The sequence below is a fragment of the Tupaia chinensis genome, unplaced genomic scaffold (genome assembly GCF_000334495.1).
Source record: "Tupaia chinensis unplaced genomic scaffold, TupChi_1.0 Scaffold000023_1, whole genome shotgun sequence".
Taxonomy (NCBI): domain Eukaryota; kingdom Metazoa; phylum Chordata; class Mammalia; order Scandentia; family Tupaiidae; genus Tupaia; species Tupaia belangeri.
Genome location: NW_006159453.1, coordinates 1,630,870 through 1,650,227, shown reverse-complemented (window position 1 = coordinate 1,650,227; position 19,358 = coordinate 1,630,870). Strand labels below are relative to the sequence as shown.

The window sequence follows — 19,358 nt, the reverse complement described above, 5'->3', positions numbered from 1 at the left end:
ATGGGATTCAGATTTTGAGATACATTAGTCAGTAAGACTTAAAGGTTGTCACTCTAGGTTGGCTCCGTAGCCTGATGATTAAGGCAGCAGATCCAACGTGGCCGACCATGCAATTCAAATCCCAGACCCAGCTTAAGAAACACACTGGGTGCATGTGTGTGTGTGTGTGTGTGTGTGTGTACTCAAAATCCCAAAGGGAGGGGAGATGGAGAAGAAGGGACTGTGGTCCCATGCCCCATGGCAGGGTACTTTCTCCTCTCCTTCTCCCTCTGAAGAATGCAAAAAAAAAAAAAAGAAAAGAAAGAAAGAAAGAAAGAAAAAGTTATCACTCCTAACTATTTTTTAAGTGTTATCTTTATTTTTCTTCTGTATGAAAACATTAGTCAACCTAGAGCCACAGATAGCTATTAGGAATTAAGAAATCCATACAGCATAACAAGGATCTTTCTCAGGAATAGAATTGTTCATCCGAGGCTATAAGCCAAACCAGCAACCCATTTGTCAAAGGTGCTGAGAAAAGGATTTCTTAATGAGCCAGAGTAAAGTTCCTTTAGACTCTAAATGTCTGTGATAGAAGATGCTCAAAAAATAATCAATGGACCATCTGGTGGCTTGATGATTAAAGTGGCTAGCTCCCACATGGCCAACTGTGTGTGGTTCAAGTCCTGAACATGGAGGCCTGAAAAACAGCCAGGAACATGTGTATGCATGCCCCAAATCCCAGGAGAGCTAGAGGAGAATGGATTGCAGCATGGCCATCCCCTGGGGAGTGAGGGGTGCTTTCTCTCTTTTCTTCTCTCTCTGTCTCTCTCTGGCAAGTGCATACACCCTCTGACCAAAAAAAAATTTTTTTTAAATAATGACTATGCTAATGACATTTTATAGTATCTATCAAAATCCACAGCTGTGGGGGAACCAGCAGTTAGCGTAATGGCTATGTCGCTGGACTCCCACGTAGTCGACCGCGGTTCGTGTCCCGGACCCGGTGGCTTAAAACGCCGGGCGCGTGTGCGTGCGTGCCCAAGATCCCGAGAGGAGAATGGAGGAGAAGGGATTGCAGCGTGACCATCCCCCCTGGGGGGTGATTTCTCGCTTTCTGTCTCTATGTCTCTCTCTGTCTGTCTGGCGAGCACACGCCTCCTACAGTGAAAATCTCTCCAAAAAAAAAAAAATCCACAGCTGTGGGTCATTTGAAAGTAATGGTGTACCTCTATGTGTGTCAGTTGAAGAATACTCTGAGGGGAACTTCAAAAAATTCATGGAGGCCCAGCCTCGGTGTGCAGTCAGTAATGTAGTGGACTGCAGTGCTGGAAGCCACATGCCCCGCTATTGGTCACATTCCCAGCCCCATTCACGTTCATCACATGCACATGTGCCTGTGATCTGGGCTGGCTGAATCTTGGGATGAATCACAGTGTGAGGCACTGTTGGAGTACCTATTTGTCTATCTCGCTCTCTCTATCTTTCCCTGGCTCACTGAGCCCTTAACATGCCAGGTGTATATGTGCATGCCCAAGATCCTGACAAGATGGAGACCAGGAAGAAGGGGGTTGTAGTGTGACTAGACCCTGCCCAGGGTGTTTCTCTCTCCCTTCTTCTCTCTTGCATGACGATGCACTTTTTCTCTATTATAAGATAAATAAACTTTTATAAATTTTGTAAAAAATAAATGGAATTAAAATACATGTTTGTTTTTGGTGCAAAAATAATTTGGAATGCAGCATAGTTTTTTCATAATATATTTTTCCATGAACTTTTTGATGACCTCCCCCTTATATCTAGTCTTCAGATAAAGCAAGAACAGAACTTTTTTTTTAAGGATTATTTCTATTTAACTTTATTTATGTATTTATGTATTTATTTATTTAAATTTGACCAGAGATGGCCAGAGCAAGAGAGAGAGAAAAGGAAAGTGAGAAAGCAAGCCGCCAGGTCTGGGACTTGAACCATGGTTGCCGATGGTGGAATCCACTGTCCTTAACCACCACACTATCTGCCAGCCCCAAGAACAGAACTTTATCTTGGCTAAAACTTTATGGAAAAAAGAACGGATCATTGATATCAGTTAAACCTTAATTATTTTATATTTGAATTTTCTTTTCTTTTTCAGTATAAGCCATGTAGAAATGAATGTTATGATGCATTTTATATATGGAGGAACTTTGGACTTTCCAGACAAAGCAAATGTTGGGTATGTATTGCTTTTTAGTAATTTTAAATATTAAAGTGTTAATATATTACAGGTTCTGTTTTACTGAGCTATATTGCAAAGTGTTAGTGAAATAGAAGCTTCAATTTTATTTCTATTTTCTTATATATTAGTTAAGGCACGGGTGCCTCATGGAATGCTCAGAGTGCGTGAATGTGTGCTCCAAATCCTAACAGGATAAGGGAATGAGGAGAAAGAATCACAGCATGACTGTACCCCCTACAGGAGTGCTTTCTCCCTCTTCTCTCTGTCTCTCTTTCTCTCTCTCTCTGGCAAGTGCACACACACACCCTCTGGCAATTAAAAAAACATTTTTAAAAAAATTGATTGGTCCAGCCAGTAGCGTAGTGGTTAAGGTAGCTGAATTCCACATGGCCAACTACATGATTCAAGTCCTGAATATGGCAGTCTGAAGAACATACCATACATGTTTGCACACTTACGTGCATGCCCAGCATCCCAAAGGAGAGAAAAATAGAGAAAAGGCTGCAGTGTAACCATTCCCCATGGTGTGTGGGGGGGGGCTGGGGGGAGTGTGCTTTGTTATTCCCCCCCCCCCATCTCTTCCCCATCTCTTTTTCTGCAAGTACACATGCCTTCAGGAATAAAATAAATAAACTTAGTCAAATGTTTATCAACCTTTTTTTTTTTCTTTTGACAGGTTTTTTGCTATAGGGCGCGTGCGCTCGCCAGACAGACAGAGAGAGATACAGAAACAGAAAGCGAGAAATCACCCCCCGGGGGGATGGTCACGCCACAATCCCTTCTCCTCCATTCTCCTCTCGGGATCTTGGGCACGCATGCACACGCACCCGGCATGAGTTCTAAGCCACCGGGTCCGGGACGCGAACCGCGGTCGACTACGTGGGAGTCCAGCAGCATAGCCATTATGCTAACTGCTGGTTCCCTCAACCTTTGAAAATTATTTTACTACTTTATATTTTATTTTAGGATTTTTTTTTTTAAACAGCAAAAAAATTTTTAAAAAGAAAAACCTTAAAACTTATTTACGAGTATAAGCCATCCTCAAGACAAACGATTAATGTGATTTTTTAAATGTGCTCTAATGAGATGCCATCTAAGCTTTTGAAATCTTCCTGGAGAGTGAAACTTCACTTTGCTCCTTTAAGTTTTCAAGTGATTCATCTTTTTCTTGCTGTTCTCATATCAGACAAGTGAAAGCTGTTATTTTATTTATTTATTTATTTATTTTCATTTTAAGAATGCATTGGCTCCGGGAACCAGCAGTTAGCGTAATGGCTATGTCCCTGGACTCCCACGTAGTCGGCCGCGGTTCGTGTCCCGGACCCAGTGGCTTAAAAACTCACGCTGGGCGCGTGTGCATGCGTGCCCAAGATCCCGAGAGGAGAATGGAGAAGAAGGGATTGCGGAGTGACCATCCCCCCTGGGGGGTGATTTCTCGCTTTCTGTCTCTCTGTCTCTCTCTGTCTGTCTGGCAAGCGCACGCGCCCTACAGTGAAAATCTCTCAAAAAAAAAAAAAAAAAGGAATGCATTGGCTCCTTTAATTTAGAATGGAATAAATATGTTTGGGTTGGTCACCCTTATGACTCAAAACATATTTACATTAAGAATGAAAACTTTATCCCCTGGCAGGCTGTATGAAGTTTTATCATGCTTTCAAGGCTTGTAGGTTTCCTAAGTACCTAAAGTATGTGTAGGTATTCATTGCTTGGCAAATGAAAGAAGCCAAGGAAACTCTGCTTAGTGAATGTTGTCCCCAATCTTAGGGTCATTTGTGGACATTTTCAATATGATAAGCATCGATGAGTTGCCCTACACTCATTTTTATTGTACACATTTGTCGCAAAGAGCTTTATTAACTTTTACAGCCTTCAGAGCCGTTTCCTGGATTTTGCCCTATTATGTCACTGTGCATATGAGGGGAATTTGAAACATCTCCGAATTTTCTTCTCACTATTCTCCACTAATCAAATCACATGTCAGTGCTTTCAAGTTTAGGCTTATGTTAGAAATAAAATAATTCTGATTATTCTTTTTTCTAGATAGACTGCATATTATTAAGAAGTTACTATGTATTATGCCTTGCTTTTTCAAATGGAGAACTAACAGTGCCTCTATTTTTATTTTAGTCAGATACTCAATATGGCTGATATGTATGGACTAGAAGGATTAAAAGAAGTAGCAATCTATATTTTAAGAAGAGATTACTGTAATTTCTTTCAGAAGGTAATTATTGAGTCTCAGAATTTTTTCACCCAGTGCTTTAAGTCACTTATTATTATCTTTTAGATTTTTAAAAATTCATTTATTAGCACAAAAAATGCAGAATGGATTTACAAAGTGATTAGTTAATCATGATTTTCAGTGACATTTCTAAAACAACAGAACAAAATTATATAAAATATATAAAGAATAAAGAAAATAAAAAAGGCATACCAAATCTACTAGATTTCTAACTCTTTTAGTATTGGTATTTCAAATATTAGAAATATTAAGTCAATTTAACTACTAGGAGCCCCATTTGAGGATAATGCATATGATATACTTACAAAAATCAGAAAATTTAATAGAATTGATGTAGGGTTTTATCGAAAAGATGTAGGAGTATCTTAGATAATCCAAAGGTGGGGTGTACAGCTAGGTCTCAGGGTTTGGAACTAGGGGAAAGGAAGTCAAGACCTGTGGTCACTTTCTCCCTTAATCAGAGGGCTATGTAGTATTTTGTTGGTTCTTTCTGCTGAAAGTACACTGCTTCCTTCTACATCTTGCTTAATTTTAATTTATGCAAAAGTAAATTTACCGTCTTAAGAATGATTCCATACTATGGATTCAATGACCATTCTGTATTTATTCTTAGATTCTCTATTGTTTTAATGTACTCTGTGACTGCAGACTATTTTTATTTTCTTATTTATGTCTTTATACATTTTCTAAATTTTCTGTAGTGAACATGTTATTATATTTATAATGAACAAAACCAAATTTTTAAAAAATTTCTTCCATAAAAGGGACCAGCAGATGGTATAATGGTTAAATTGCTGGATTCCCACGTAGTTGACTGCAGTTTGAGTCTGGACCCACTGGCTTAAAACTCATGCTGGGAGTGTGCGCGTGTGTGCCCAAAATCCCGAGGAGAATGGAGAAGGAATTGCAGCATGGCCATACCCCCTCAGGGGTGGTTTCTTGCTTTCTGTCTCTCTTTCTCTCTGTCTATTCAGTGATTACACATGCCCTATAACAAAAATCTTTCTTAAAAGAAGTTTCTTCCATGAGAGAAAGACATAGAGAAAGGCACTCCCAATAGGGTCCTCACACTGTATTCTACCCCCCAGCCTCAGCCAGCAAGGGTCAGGAGTATGGGTGCACGTATACCCAGGGTGTACATAGAAGATCTTGGGACATGAATCCCACATCCGAAGATCACTCAGGCTCAAAGACTGGAGGAAGGGGACTGTAGCATGGTCAGCCCCAGACCTTCCCATATGGCTTCAGCATCACTGAATGTTGCAGTATCAATGTGTCACTACAACTGGCCAACATAAACAAGTCTTAGAAGAATCATTTACATCATATTTCCTTCTTATTGGGTACCTGATGTAATTATATGCTTTCTATAAACTCTAATTGTGTAACTTTAATAACATTTACATCAAATGTTTGTGTTGGGTAGGACTTTGCCTACCTCCCTGTAAGTTATAGCTGAAGAAGCATCCCATATGCTGAAAAAGACTCGTGAACACTGGGATCCACACGAACACTACTACCATTCTCGCAGGGCTTTCTGAGAAATAGTTGAACCCCTCGGCTACCTTTCACCCACCATTCACTGCAAAGCCTATAACTAAGAGGACTGGAAGAAGGAGGGTTCCCTGAGGTATCCTGAGCTTTGTAGACACTGAAGAATCTTAGTGAAAGGCTTTTTCTTCTTCATATGCCTTCCCCATCTTCCCAGTCAAGTGAAAATTAGGAGAAAGATCCATGTGAGAAACAAATAAAGATATAAGATAGAGAACATAGGGCCAGCAGGTGGCATGGTTGTTGAGGCACTGAATCCCACATGACCAACTCCATGGTTTGAGTACTGGACCAGCAGCTTGTAAAACACACTCTGTGTGTGTGTATGTGTGTGTGTGTGTGTGTGTGTGCATGTTTGCACATGTGTGCGTGCACGCATGCCTAGAATCCCTAGAGGAAAAAGGATCACCCCTGGGAGGGGGGTGATTTCTCACTTTCTCTCTCTCTCTCTCTCTCTCTCTCTCTGTCTTTCTCTCTGTCTGTCTCTGAAGAGTGCAGATGCCCTATAGCAAAAATATAAAAAAAGATAGGGAATATAGGCCATGAGGAGATAATATCTTCTTATCCCCCAAATACCCAACTGGACATTTATTTTATCTGTAAAACCAGCCTACCCTAGAGCTTTCATCAAAAAAGAAAATTAAATGGTAAGAGATTCCTTAGGAGAGCTCAGAGTATGCCTGAGAAGCCAGTGAGAATGTCCTTGAATGTGGGATTTCTAAAGAGTGGACACTGAGAAGCCAGTACTAGCCTGGTGTTAAGGGATAATAGTTATTGTCATATAGAGAAAAAAGTATGGGGAGTCTGCTCTGCACCCATTACACATGGTCCACAGGGATGGAGGAGTACCTTAGTGGTTCTATGAAAGTTAAAGGATGTGGGGCCAAATAACACCGGACTCTGCCGTGGGAGGCACTGTGTTTCACGAGCCACTAGGAGAGCTCTTATTCACAGAGAGGCTAGGGTGAAGTCTGAACTGCCCCTAAAAGAGTCATCCCATCTGCAAAGGCCACAGGCGTCTGAATTAGAGTAAAATCAAGCACATCTGTTACCATCTTGGTCTCTGTTTGATTACATAACATGACCATGTCCACTCATAACCTTGCTCCACAGGAGTTCAACCCAGAAAATGGGGGAGCAGGAGACCAGACCATGCTCTGCTCCCTATCCCAGATCTCACCAACCATAAAATCTAGTCAGCGATGGGGAGGGAAAGACGTAAATCAGGTATGAGACAGATGTTAAAACAGTACTGTCCTGGAACTGTCTCTGTAGCACAGTGATAATGCACTGCTCAAGAGAAGCCAGATCTCACATGGCCACTGCATTTGAATCCCTAGTTCAGACAACCTGAAATTTACAGGGCACATGTGTGAGTGCTCAAGATCCCGTGGACTAGAATTCAGGAGGAAGGTTGCAGCATGATCAGACCTTGCAGACAGTGCTTGACTCCTTGCAGACAGTGCTGGTCTCTCTCTCACTCTCACGTGTGCATGCACACATTCTATCATGAATAAAGAAAAAATGTAAGTGTTATGCTGGGCCATCCCTATGGGGATGCATTATCTCTGCGGTTTTTTTTGTTTTAATTCATTATATCTGAATAGTGTCTGCATTTTTTTTGTTTTAATTCATTATATCTGAATATATGCTTTTAGAAAACATATTATATAATTATAATCTAATTAAAATATTTCTTTTTATCTGAAGTCAGTGTAGGACCTCCCATTGTACTTGTACTTTAAGTAATGTTTATACTATAGGAAACCATTTAAACTGGCAAATTAGGTTGTATTGCAATGCTAGAAATTATTATACCACCTTTGCTTTTTAAAAAAGATGTTTAAACTAAAGGAAATTAGAATAAAAATTGTGTGCATCTGGTGCCAGGATGTGGTTAAGGCACCTGGATCCCACGTGGCAATTGCACAGTTCAAGTGCTGGACTTGGCAGCCTGAAAAACACGCCAGCCATGTGTTCATGCATGCCCCAAATCCCAAGATGAGAATGGAGGAGACGAGACTGCAGTGTGGCCATCCACCCTGGGGGTGCTTTTTCACTTTCCTTCTCTTTCTCTGGCTCTGTCTTCAATGAGCACACAAGCCCTCCAACAAAAAAAGAAAAAACTGTGTATCTGCAAGTTTTAACTTAAATATTATTCTATAAAACTAAACATTATCAGTAATGCTTGTTTTTAAAAGAACGCAGCTTTTTTGAAAGAAGTTGTGTTTTTTGTTTTGTTTTATTTGTTTTTGAGAAATTTAGGTTCACAGCAAAATTAAGAGGAAGGTACAAAGATATGCCATATATCCCCTGCCTCCACACATGCATACTCTACCCCATTATGGACATTCCCACCGTAAGTGGAACATTTGTTAAAACTGAGGAACCCACACTGACATATCTCATTGTCACCCAAAGTCCATAGGGTTCATTAGGGTTTATTCTTGGTGGTGTACATTCTGTGGATTTGGACAAATGTGTAAGGATATGTGTGCACCATTACATCATAGAATATTTTCAGTGCCCTAAAAATCCCCTGTGCTCTCTCCTTTCCTCCCCCCACTCTGGCAGCCACTTACCTTTTCACTGTCCCCAGTTTTGGGTTTTCCAGAATGTCATCCAGTTAGAATCATACAGTGTGTGTATCTTTTCACAGTGTCTTCATTTTACTTAGTAATATGCATTCAGGTTTCCTCCATGTTGTTTTATGGCTTGATAGCTCATTTCTTTTTTATTGCTGAATATTCCATTGTATGGATGAACTACAGTTCACATTTCTGTTTGCCTACGGAAGGACATCTCTGTGGTTTCCAAATTTTGGCAATTGTAAGTAAAGTTGCTATTAACATTCATGTGCAGGTTTTTGTGTGGAAAGGTGTTTTTAAGAAAAAATAAGTTAAGACACTAAAGTATCCATGCAGACAGAAATTAATTCCAAAGAATTAAATGTAAAATAATGAATTCTGAATTCATCAGATTTTGAATGGCATGTATTTATGTTGCATTTTCAGTATATAAATCAGTTTATCTTTTGAATTGAATACTTTTAGCCTCTGTAAGTTGAAAAAGAATAAATGTAGTATTTTCTATCAATTTTAGCCTATTTCCAGAACACTGGGGTCCATTCTTGAATGCCTGATTATTGCTCATTCAGTTGGGGTGGAAAGTCTTTTTGCTGACTGTATGAAGTAAGTTACCTTAAGTACTGCTGATACTATTAATTTAGGACTTTGTTCTTCTATTCTCCTAATTTTGCGAACAATTTTAGATGTGGCCTATTTTCTTAGGCACAGTGTAAGTAGCTTAGTATGTAACTAATTGCACCAATGAATAGAATTGCCGATTTAAATATTGCTCAAGATTCTTGGGATCAATTTTATTGTAGCTAAAGAATGGTTAATTATGATGAAATCTGTGCATATATTCAACATAGTTTTAAAATATGTGTTTATAAAAAAGTATAATTAAGTCCATCTTAGAGCTCATAAAATTAATAGTAGAGGTTAATCAAAACATATGTATGTTCAATTTATATCATTGAAAGCCAACATATTATTGGCTATAAATATATTTTCATTTGTCTAATTTGGGATTATTTTATTTTAAAAGGTGGATTGTAAAGCATTTTGCAAGATTTTGGTCTGAGAGAAGCTTTGCAACTGTACCTCCTGAGATTCAGAAAAATTGTCTTACCATGTTGATTCAGTCCTTAGTAAGTATACTCTCTATACCCTTGTTTGTGTTTGTCATCAAAAAGTTTATTCCATTTTAGGGACCAGCAGTTAGCATAATGGCTATGTCGCTGAACTCCCATGTAGTTGACCACGGTTTGAGTCCCGGACCTGGTGGCTTAAACTCATGCCGGGCACGTGTGCATGCATGCCCAAGATCCCGAGAGGAGAATGGAGGAGAAGGGATCGCAGCATGGCCATCCCCCCTGGGGGGTGATTTCTCGCTTTCTATCTCTTTGTCTCTCTCTGTCTTTCTGGCGAGCACACGTGCCCTATAGCAAAAACCTCTAAATAAAAATAAAAATTAAAAATAAGTTAATTGCATTTTATACAGTGCTTTTAAGGATGGAAAAAAGGAAGGGAGGAAAGAAGAAAAAAAGGTGCATGATATGATTTCAGTTCTCTTAATTTTGTTAAGACTTGTTTTGGTGCCTAATGTGATGTTCTGTTATAGATAATGTTTTGTTTACACTTGAAAGGAATATTTATTCTGCTGCTATGGTTAGAATGTTCTGTATAGGTCTGTTAGGTCCAATTGGTCTATAGTATTGTTTAAGCCTGCTGTTTCTTTGTTGATTTTCTGTCTGGTTTAGCTATTCACTATTCTTTTTTTTTTTTTTTTTTTTTTTTTTTTGAGAGGTTTTTTTTTTTTTTTTTTTTTGCTATAGGGCACATGCACTCGCCAGAAAGACAGAGACAGAGAGACAGAAAGTGAGAAATCACCCCCCAGGGGAGATGGCCATGTCGCAATCCCTTCTCCTCCATTCTCCTCTTGGGATCTTGGGTATGCACACACACGCGCCTGGTGTGAGTTTTAAGCCACCAGGTCTGGGATGCGAACCGCGATCAACTACGTGGGAGTTCAGCAACATAGCCATTACACTAACTGCTGGTCCCCCCTGGTTTAGCTATTCATTATTGAAAATACTGTTTGATGTTTCCTACTATCTTTTTATTGCTAGCTTTCTCTATTAAAATTTGTTTTATGCACTTAAGTGCTCTGATGCAGGGTGTACATATATTTATAATTGCTGTGGCTTCCGGGTAGCTTGACCCTTTTATCATTACATGTCTTATGACTCTTGTGACAGTTTTTGACTCAGTCTGTTTTGTCTGACTTGAATATCCCCACCCTACCCTTATTTTGTTTCCATTTGTATGAATATCTTTTTCCATCCCTTCATTTTCAGCCTGATTTTTCCCCTTAGATCGAAAAGTAAGTCTATTGTGGGTCCAGTGGTGGGGCACTAAAATGCAGTACTCTGCAAGCTGATCCACCTGGCAAGGCCCTGTTCATGTCCAGAATACTCTAGATGTGCACCTGCCTGTGATCCAGGGCTGACTGAAGCTGGAGACAGAGTGTGGCTTTGGATGCTGTTTCTCTGTCTCTCTTGCTCATGGACGGAATAAATAAATACACATTTCTTTTCTTTTCTTTCTTCTTTTTTTTTTTTTTTTTGTCATAGGAATAGGATGTGTGTGTTTACCAGAGAGAGAAAGTGAGAAATCCCAGGTGAGATGGCCATACTTCTATCCCTTTTTCTCCATTCTCCCCTTGGGATTTTGGGCACACACACACCCCCAGTGTGTTTTTCAAACCTCTGGGACCAGGACTCTAACTGCATAGTCAGCCATGTGGGATCTAGTGCCTTAACCACCATGTACCGATTGGTCCTACATAAACTTTTTAAACCAGTAAGTCCGTTTTGAACAGCATAAAGTTGGATATTTTTAAGGTTTTTTTTTTCTTATTTCTTCTATGGGAGAAAAAGAGAGAAGTACCTGCAACAAGGTGCTTACACCATGATCAGCTTCTAGTATCACCCAGCCCAGGATCTTAGACACATGTATATATACCCAGTGCGCATGCCTGCCCCGTGTCCAGGCAGGTTCCACAATGCAAACCCAAGACCTTCCCATTTGGGTCCATGTTCATCACTGCTATATCACCACCTGGTCCTGCATCTTGTCTTTTGTTTTGTTTTGTTGTTATTAATCCTCTTAATCATATCCCAGGGTCTCCCTACACACAGGTCTCCCTAATCCAGGTCCAGCCTGGCCGAGACTAGGGGGTAGGTCATGGTGTGGGGATTCTGCTACAGCTGCTTATACTTTCTCTGTATGGCTGTCCTTCTCAGCATCTTTTGATTGGAAAGTTTAATCCATTTACCTTTTAAGTAATTATTGATAGGATTTAATATTGCCATTTGTTTTGTTGGTTTTTTGTGTGTTTGTTTGCTTGCTTATCTGGTAGTTCTTTTGTCCCTCTTTGTTTCTTTTGCTCTTCTCCTTTGTGGTGTGTGCCAATGATCCAGGGCTAGGAAGCTGTGGTTGATCGTGGCTTCAGCACCCTGCTGGAGTGCTTTATTGTTCTGTCTTACTTATGGAAGAAAAAAATAAATGAACTTAAAAAGAAAAAAATACCCAGAGACAGGGTAAATTATAAACAATAGGATTTTATTCTCCCGTATGACCCCGGAGGCTGAGAAGTCCAGGATCAAGGGTCCACATCTGGAGAGTCATTCTGCTGGAAGAAAACAGAAGTCAGTGCACAAGACAGTGAGAGAAAATGAGGTTTTCAGAAGCCATTCCCATAAGAGCATTAATCCATTCTTGAGAATAGAGTCCTTGTGATGGAATTACCTCTCAAGGACCCCACTTCCCAGTACAGTTACACTGGCGATTAAATTTCAAAATGAGTTTTAAGAGGAATGTTCAAGTCATAGCAGATCCCCTTGGGATCACTTTCTAAAATAAGCTATCTATATACAAGCCTATTTCTTAGGCTTAGTTTTTAGGCAGAACCCAGGCTAAGACAATATAGTATTGATCAAGTAGTTTGACGAGTAATTAATTCTACTTCTAGAAATGCATCTTATAGTATATTCACCTATATGTGAAATTATATTGCATACAAGGTAATTTGTTACAGCACCATAATAACAAAAGTTGGAAACAATGTAAATGTAAGTAGAAGATTGGTTAAATGAATTATGACAAATCTATGTTATAGACTATGGCATAGCTATTAAAACAATAAAATTACTCTTTCTCCACTAGGAAAACATTCAAGATGTTTGTTAAGTGTAAAAGGATTGGTGGTACAGAGTACTGTGCATATTAATACCTTCTTTTGAATAAAGTAAGGAAGAAATGACTTCAAAAAGTGCATAGAAAAAATGGAATTAAATGAGTTTATTTTCCTGTGGAAAAAAAAACCTGTGAAATACATATATGCTTTTTTCATATATGTTTTCCATGAACTTTTTGAAGACTTTTTGTATGTATATATATTTTGTTTGTGATATAAATTTACTGTAAAAACAGAAGAGAAATAATATTGGTTGCAAAATGAGTGCCTTAGGGATAGAAAGACTTCCTAATAATGTCCTTTATAGATTTTTGAATTTTGAATGCTATAGTTATGTAACAATAGAGTTGAAAAAATTAATTGCCAGAGGGCATGTGAGCTTGCCAGAGACAGAAAGAAGGAAGGGACGTGTTTTTCATGCCAACGGGGCCACGATCAAAACCACATTCAGCCATGTGGGATCTGACTCCCTTAACTAATAGAATAGCGGGCTGGGCCTATAGAATTAAAATTTTGTGTATTTGGCCTAAAAGTGCTACAGATTTTTTTCTTCTTTGAATCTCAAGGTATTCTAACATTAAACAGTTATTCAAATCAGTATGGAATAAGATCACGCATTATCTATTATTTAGCTGTTTTATTTAGTTTTCCAGTAGATCCCAAGTTAAATTATAACAACTGTATTTTATATCTGTATTTTTAAAAATATTACTGTGAGAGCATACAACATTAGGTATATAGTAAGCATTTTGTAGATACCTGCCAAATTTATTTGACTATCCTACGTTTAGCTTCACCAGCAGAGCAATGCCTCTATACTAGAGCCTCTATAGTAAAGCTAATTGGGCGTATTTCTGAAAACTCATGATAATTCCACCAGAGATGGAAAACATAATGGTACTAAAAAAAAGAAAGAAAGAAAAAAAAAGAAAGACTTGAATTATAGCAAAGTATGGTTCGTTTTTACTCTGATATTAAGGGTCCTCAAGCTGTTCATGGAATATATGTTTTATACAAAAACTGCGCATGGATTTTAAAATGTTTTTGTACCAAAATAAACTCATATTTTAATTCCATTTTTCCATGTATTTGTTGAAGTTTGCTTATAAGCTAAGCAGGAGTTATGTAATACACTTTTTTTTGAGAGGCTTTTGCTACAGGACTCACCAAAAAGATAGAGACAGAGAGACAGAAAGTGAGAACTCACCTTCCCCCAGAGGGGAGGACCATGCCACAATCCCTTTTCCTCCATTCTCCTCTTGGGATTTTAGGCACGCACACACACGCAATCAGAGTGAATTTAAGCCACTGGGTCTGAGGCTCGAACCACAGTCAACTACATGGTAGTCCAGCGACATAGACATTACGCCAACTGCTAGCCCCTATATAATACAGTTTTAAATAATTCTTCCACAATGGGTAAAATTATTAAAGTTTTATTGTTTAAAGATAAAACTTAAGTTATCTTAGAAATTCATTCTTAGACTCTTGGCCTTTGGTCATGTTAAGAGATCAGCAAATATTTGAGGGTTCACTATGGCCCAGTTCAATACTAGGCTCTGGGAGTATAGTGAACACAGACACGGTTCAAATTCATTGAATATACAGACTACATAGACTACATAGGCTGACAGACATTAATCAAATAGTTATTTTTATCTTTGAGTAATTGCAAAGGAATTAAGTGCTCAAAAAAGGGGACAAGTTCTCTGATAGGTATAAAAAGAATCTGATAGAGGTGTAGGTATCAGCAGACAGTGCTGTAACGGAGATCTGAACAATATAGAGTGTGCAGGGTCCAGTTAAGTAGTTCGGGCTATCATTTCTAGATTTACCAATTGTCTATTGCCGTGTAACCATCCCCAAAATCAGTGACTTTAGGGACCAGCAGTTAGCGTAATGGCTATGTCACTGGACTCCCACGTAGTCGACCACGGTTCGAGTCCGGACCTGGTGGCTTAAACTCACGCCGGGCGCGTGTGCGTGCATGCCCAAGATCCTGAGAGGAGAATGAAGGAGAAGGGATTGTGGCGTGGCCATCCCCCCTGGGGGGTGATTTCTTGCTTTCTATCTCTCTGTCTCTCTCTGTCTGTCTGACGAGCGCAGGCGCCCTATAGCAAAAACCTCTCAAAAAAAAAAAAAATCAGTGACTTTAAACTACAGTTTATTTCTCATAATTCTGTGGGTTGATTGGGGCATTCTGTGGGTCTTGTCTGAGCTCCCTCCTGCAGCTGCATTCAGCTGGTGGCTAAGCTAGGAGGCTTTGCACTCCACTGGTCTCTCTTTCTAGACTTCTTTATAACCTGGTGGTCCCAGGATTCCAAGATAAAGACAGAAGCTGCAAGGTTTCTTGAGGCATAGGCTCTGGGACTTGCATACCACCCCTGTGGGTTAAAGCAAATGAAGAGGCCAGTCCAGATTCCAGGCATGAGGATATAGATTCCACCTCTTGATGGATGGAGCTACAAAGACTTTGTGGCTGTGTTTTTCAATCTCCTACATTATATCAGGTAACTATCTATTAAGTAAATAGTTATTAAGGATTGTTTCAAGAACTAGAAATCAAACATGAATAAGATATGATAACTTATAAGCAGCCATTTTTTCCTTTTCCTTTTAAAAATAATTTTAAAAGAATTATTTTATTTAACTTTATTTATTTAGTTAGTTAGTTTAATTGGACCACAGAGGGACAGAGTGAGAGAGAGAAGGAAAGTGAGAAAGCAAGCCACCAGATTTGGGATTCAAACTGTTGTTGGCCATGTGGGAGTCCAGCACCTTAACCACCAGGCCATCTACCAGCCCCATTTTTTCCTTTGCCTTAGCGCACATGGTTTTTATAATTATCCTCCATTTTCCAAAAAGAGATTAATATTTTGACCATTTTTTTTCCTATGGCATAAAAATGAATCATCATTAAATGAATAAAATATATAAAAAATTCTTACCTAATCATGAAAGAGCAAGAAAATCACAGGAGATTACAATTAATTTTTAGGCTTTCTAAATTTGCAATAAAGAATATGTATTGTATAGTCAGAAAAATTAAGGCTGTGAGCCAGCCCTGTAGCATAGTGGTTAAGGGAGTTGGATCCCACATAGCTGATCACTTTTCAAATCCCAGCCCTGACAACTTGAAAAACATGGCAGCACATGAGCGTGCATGCCCCAGGTCCCAGCAGGTTGGAGAAATGGAGAAGAAGGGATTTTGGAATGACCATGCCCCACTGGGGGACACTTTCTCCCTCTCTCTGTCTCTCTTTGGTTAGTGCATGTACCCTCTGACAATTTAAAAAAAAAAAAAAAAAAAAACTAAGGTGATGTTAATGTAGCTGCAGCTGTTTAGTTCTGTATTACACTTGTGAGCATGGAAATTAATTCAGTAGTGATAATTGCAAAGAAGTGAAGTGTGTCTCGTAACTTTGCTCTCAGGTTTGTTTCAGCTACTTTTTTATTTTACTTTTTATGCCAGAGATCTTGTGTACATGCATGAGAGAAGAAGCGCCACTCTCCTCCCCCCAAGCAGGACCTGGTCTTGGCAGAATCCTTTTTTTCCTCCAGTTTTTCATCCTGTAAGGATCCTGGGCACAGGCATATGTGCCCAGCATGTTTTCAAGTCAACAGGCCTGTTATTTGAAACCTCATCTGTCACGTGGGATCTAGCTTCTTCTGTGCAGCCCTTAACCGCTGTGCTATGGAGCTCATCCTTTGCTACCTTTTAAAGGTGGTTCATTTCCAACTCAAAGTTTGCCCTTTTGGATAATTCTAAGGGAATGAATAAATAAATACTTCTTGTAAAACTAATGACAAAGACGCTAGTTACGCGGAACTTTGTTTTTTGTTTGTTTGTTTGTTTGTTTTCAGGAAACAACACAAGAAACCAAAAGTGTCTGATCTGCTTAGAAAATTGTTTTGTGAGCAGTAATACCATCTAACTCTTTTTTCAATATTTTTTTAAATTCTGAGGATGATAAGAATGCCGCTTTTCTTCTGATGGAAAGTGACAGGCTCATCATCAGTCTACCCAGAGTGAAGTGGACAGAAGCAGCACTGACTATGGCCTCCCAGCTTCAAGAAGAATGTATTGGGTTTATTGTACAAAACTTTCCGAAGATCATTCAGAGTGAAAATTTTGCTCTTCTTTTACAGGTACCACATCTAACATTATAGCCTATATTTAGCCCCATCTTTGTGTTCTGGTTTTAATTACATAAGAGGCTTTAAATGCAGGTTGCTTTTGATTAAATCAGTATGGTTTAAATAAATTCCATAGCAGATGGCATGTTTGCATAGGATTTAGAACAGTGATAGTGATGGACAGGATTTTTGGCTCACAAGTTAAGGAAGGCAGGAGGGACAGGTTGGAGTGCCCTGGCAAAGCTCAGTGTAACTCAGGCCAACTCTAGCCCTCAATCAGCATAATATCTTAGAAACTAAAATCATAATGATATTGTTTTGGTCAGTATTACAGTTATGGTCCATACAAAATTCCCTTTTACTACTGAACTACTTCCTCTAAAATCAGTCATTGAATAAAGAACTCCTATTGCTTATTTCTAGGTTCTGTTACTAGGGCTGTTAGCTCCAAAATACAGTACGTATATATATGTATGTGTACATGCAGATTTTTTTAGCAAAAGAAAGGAAAGCAGCAAATATGATTTCTGATTGACTTCATACAGCCGATTATGATTGTTGTTCTGTTATCATGGCAAGCATTCATATTTCTTATACTGTTTACATATAATACTATTAAATATCAATTTCTATGTTTGTAGTCACAAGCAATGAGCAGCACAGCTGACTTGTTGGACAAAATTTTAAAAGCAATCGAAGAAAACATTACCACTGAAAATAGTTGCTCTCTTCTTATGGCTCTGGACACATTGCTAACCTCTGAAAGTACAAAGGAAATGGTACTTAACATAATTAAGTTCATAAAAATTTTGTAATATTTGAACTGCTTTTAAGATTTTAAAATGTATGTGCATATTAATGTTTAATGGATCATTGAAGCATAGGCAACAGATACCTGGGAGTTCATTATGATCCCTGTTTTTATGTGTATTTTTAAAATTTTTCGTAATACAATTTTTTTTAATTCCCTTTATTTCCAAAAGTTCTTTTTATAGAAGTTCAGAATTGGGGGGACCAGCAGATGGCATAGCAGTTACATCGCTGGACTCCTACATGGCCCGCTGCAGTTTGAGTCCTGGACCTGGTAGCTTGAAAATCATGCCAGGCGTGCGTGCCCAAAATTCTGAGAGGAGAGTAGAGGAGATGAGATTGTGGCATGGCCATCTTCCCTGGGGGAGGGGAGGTGATTTCTCACTTTCCCTCTCTCTGTCTCTCTCTCTCTAGCAAACACACTTGCCCTAAGGCAAAAACCTCTACAAAAAGAAAAAAAAGTTTAGAATTTGGCAGTTTGGTGAATTCTAAACATAGTTTGGCACTTAGCAATATTATTTGGCCCAGTATAACTCTAGTATTTCTCTGTGATTACTAAATTTAATTTTTTTGGATGTAAGATGTATATTTTAAAATTTTTAATCACCAGTGTCTTTCTTTTTTATAATATATTCTTAATTCCTCTTTCTCTTCAAAATATCTTATTTTAAAATCAGGTTGATTAAGAAAAAGCAAAATTAAAATATTACTTATTTTCAAGTCTCATTAATTAATGGTATTAATAACTTAATTGCAAATTATTGGCATTTTATATTTGTTTTGCAAGACTGATAAAACATGTCATCATATTTATCATTATTGCATAGAGTATTTGACCTTGTAATGTCATAGTTGATTTGAAAAGCCTGTGGAAAATATTCATATAAAGGCCACTGGGATTTTAAAATAGTGTTTGGTTGAAAGGAGAAGGTTTAGCTTTATGTTCATTATAAAATTCTGCTGTTAATGAGTATTCCCTCGTAAATAACGCGTACCCGACGATCTTAAAAATCAAAGTGATGACATCATTGATCTAGCTTAGGAGTAAGTAGATTCGGAAAGGAATAATGACTGGTTGCTATGACAATGTGGCTCTCACCAGCTGCTGATTTGTTGCTGGAACACAGGGTTTTACGTGCAAGATCCAGGCTCTGCGTGATAAGCTGTGGATCTTCCTGGTTCAGTCTTTCTATGCTGTTCGTCACACAGAGAGCTGGAAGCTGATGAGCACAGATGATCAAGAGAAAATCCAAGCAGGTATGTTAGTCTTGAGATTTTTATTTTGATTCTTTTATTATCTTTATGACAGCAAATATTTTGAGAGCATTCTGATAAGTATTAAAATGAGCATTTATGTGCATCTATTCAATGATAGGATGCTAACTAAAACTAATGATAGTGTTCTTGGGCATTTTTAATAAGTCCTGCTTTTTTTACTGTTCATAGAAAATGAAACCCATTTCCTTTATATAGCTGTATATTAATTTTTAATCCTACTGTATATTAGCAAGTATTGCAGCCAAATTTGCTTGAAAGCATTCTTGTAAAGAGCTTAGAAGTATAAGAAAATGTAATCCCCCTTAAAATAGGTTTCCAAAG

General features: G+C 38.5%; 1 protein-coding gene across 3 annotated transcripts in view; it reads left to right on the top strand.

Moving 5' to 3' along the window:
- The window catches only part of BTBD8 (BTB domain containing 8), a 110,270-nt gene that overhangs the window by 72,243 nt on the left and 18,669 nt on the right, over window positions 1-19,358 (top strand). For all 3 annotated transcript variants that reach the window (XM_006140153.3, XM_027770471.1, XM_027770478.1), the window contains exons 6-12: window positions 2,111-2,191; window positions 4,322-4,418; window positions 9,090-9,178; window positions 9,600-9,702; window positions 16,779-16,961; window positions 17,591-17,728; window positions 18,887-19,016. In XM_006140153.3, the coding sequence (XP_006140215.1) occupies window positions 2,111-2,191; window positions 4,322-4,418; window positions 9,090-9,178; window positions 9,600-9,702; window positions 16,779-16,961; window positions 17,591-17,728; window positions 18,887-19,016 (821 nt within the window). The remainder of the gene's footprint in view (window positions 1-2,110; window positions 2,192-4,321; window positions 4,419-9,089; window positions 9,179-9,599; window positions 9,703-16,778; window positions 16,962-17,590; window positions 17,729-18,886; window positions 19,017-19,358) is intronic.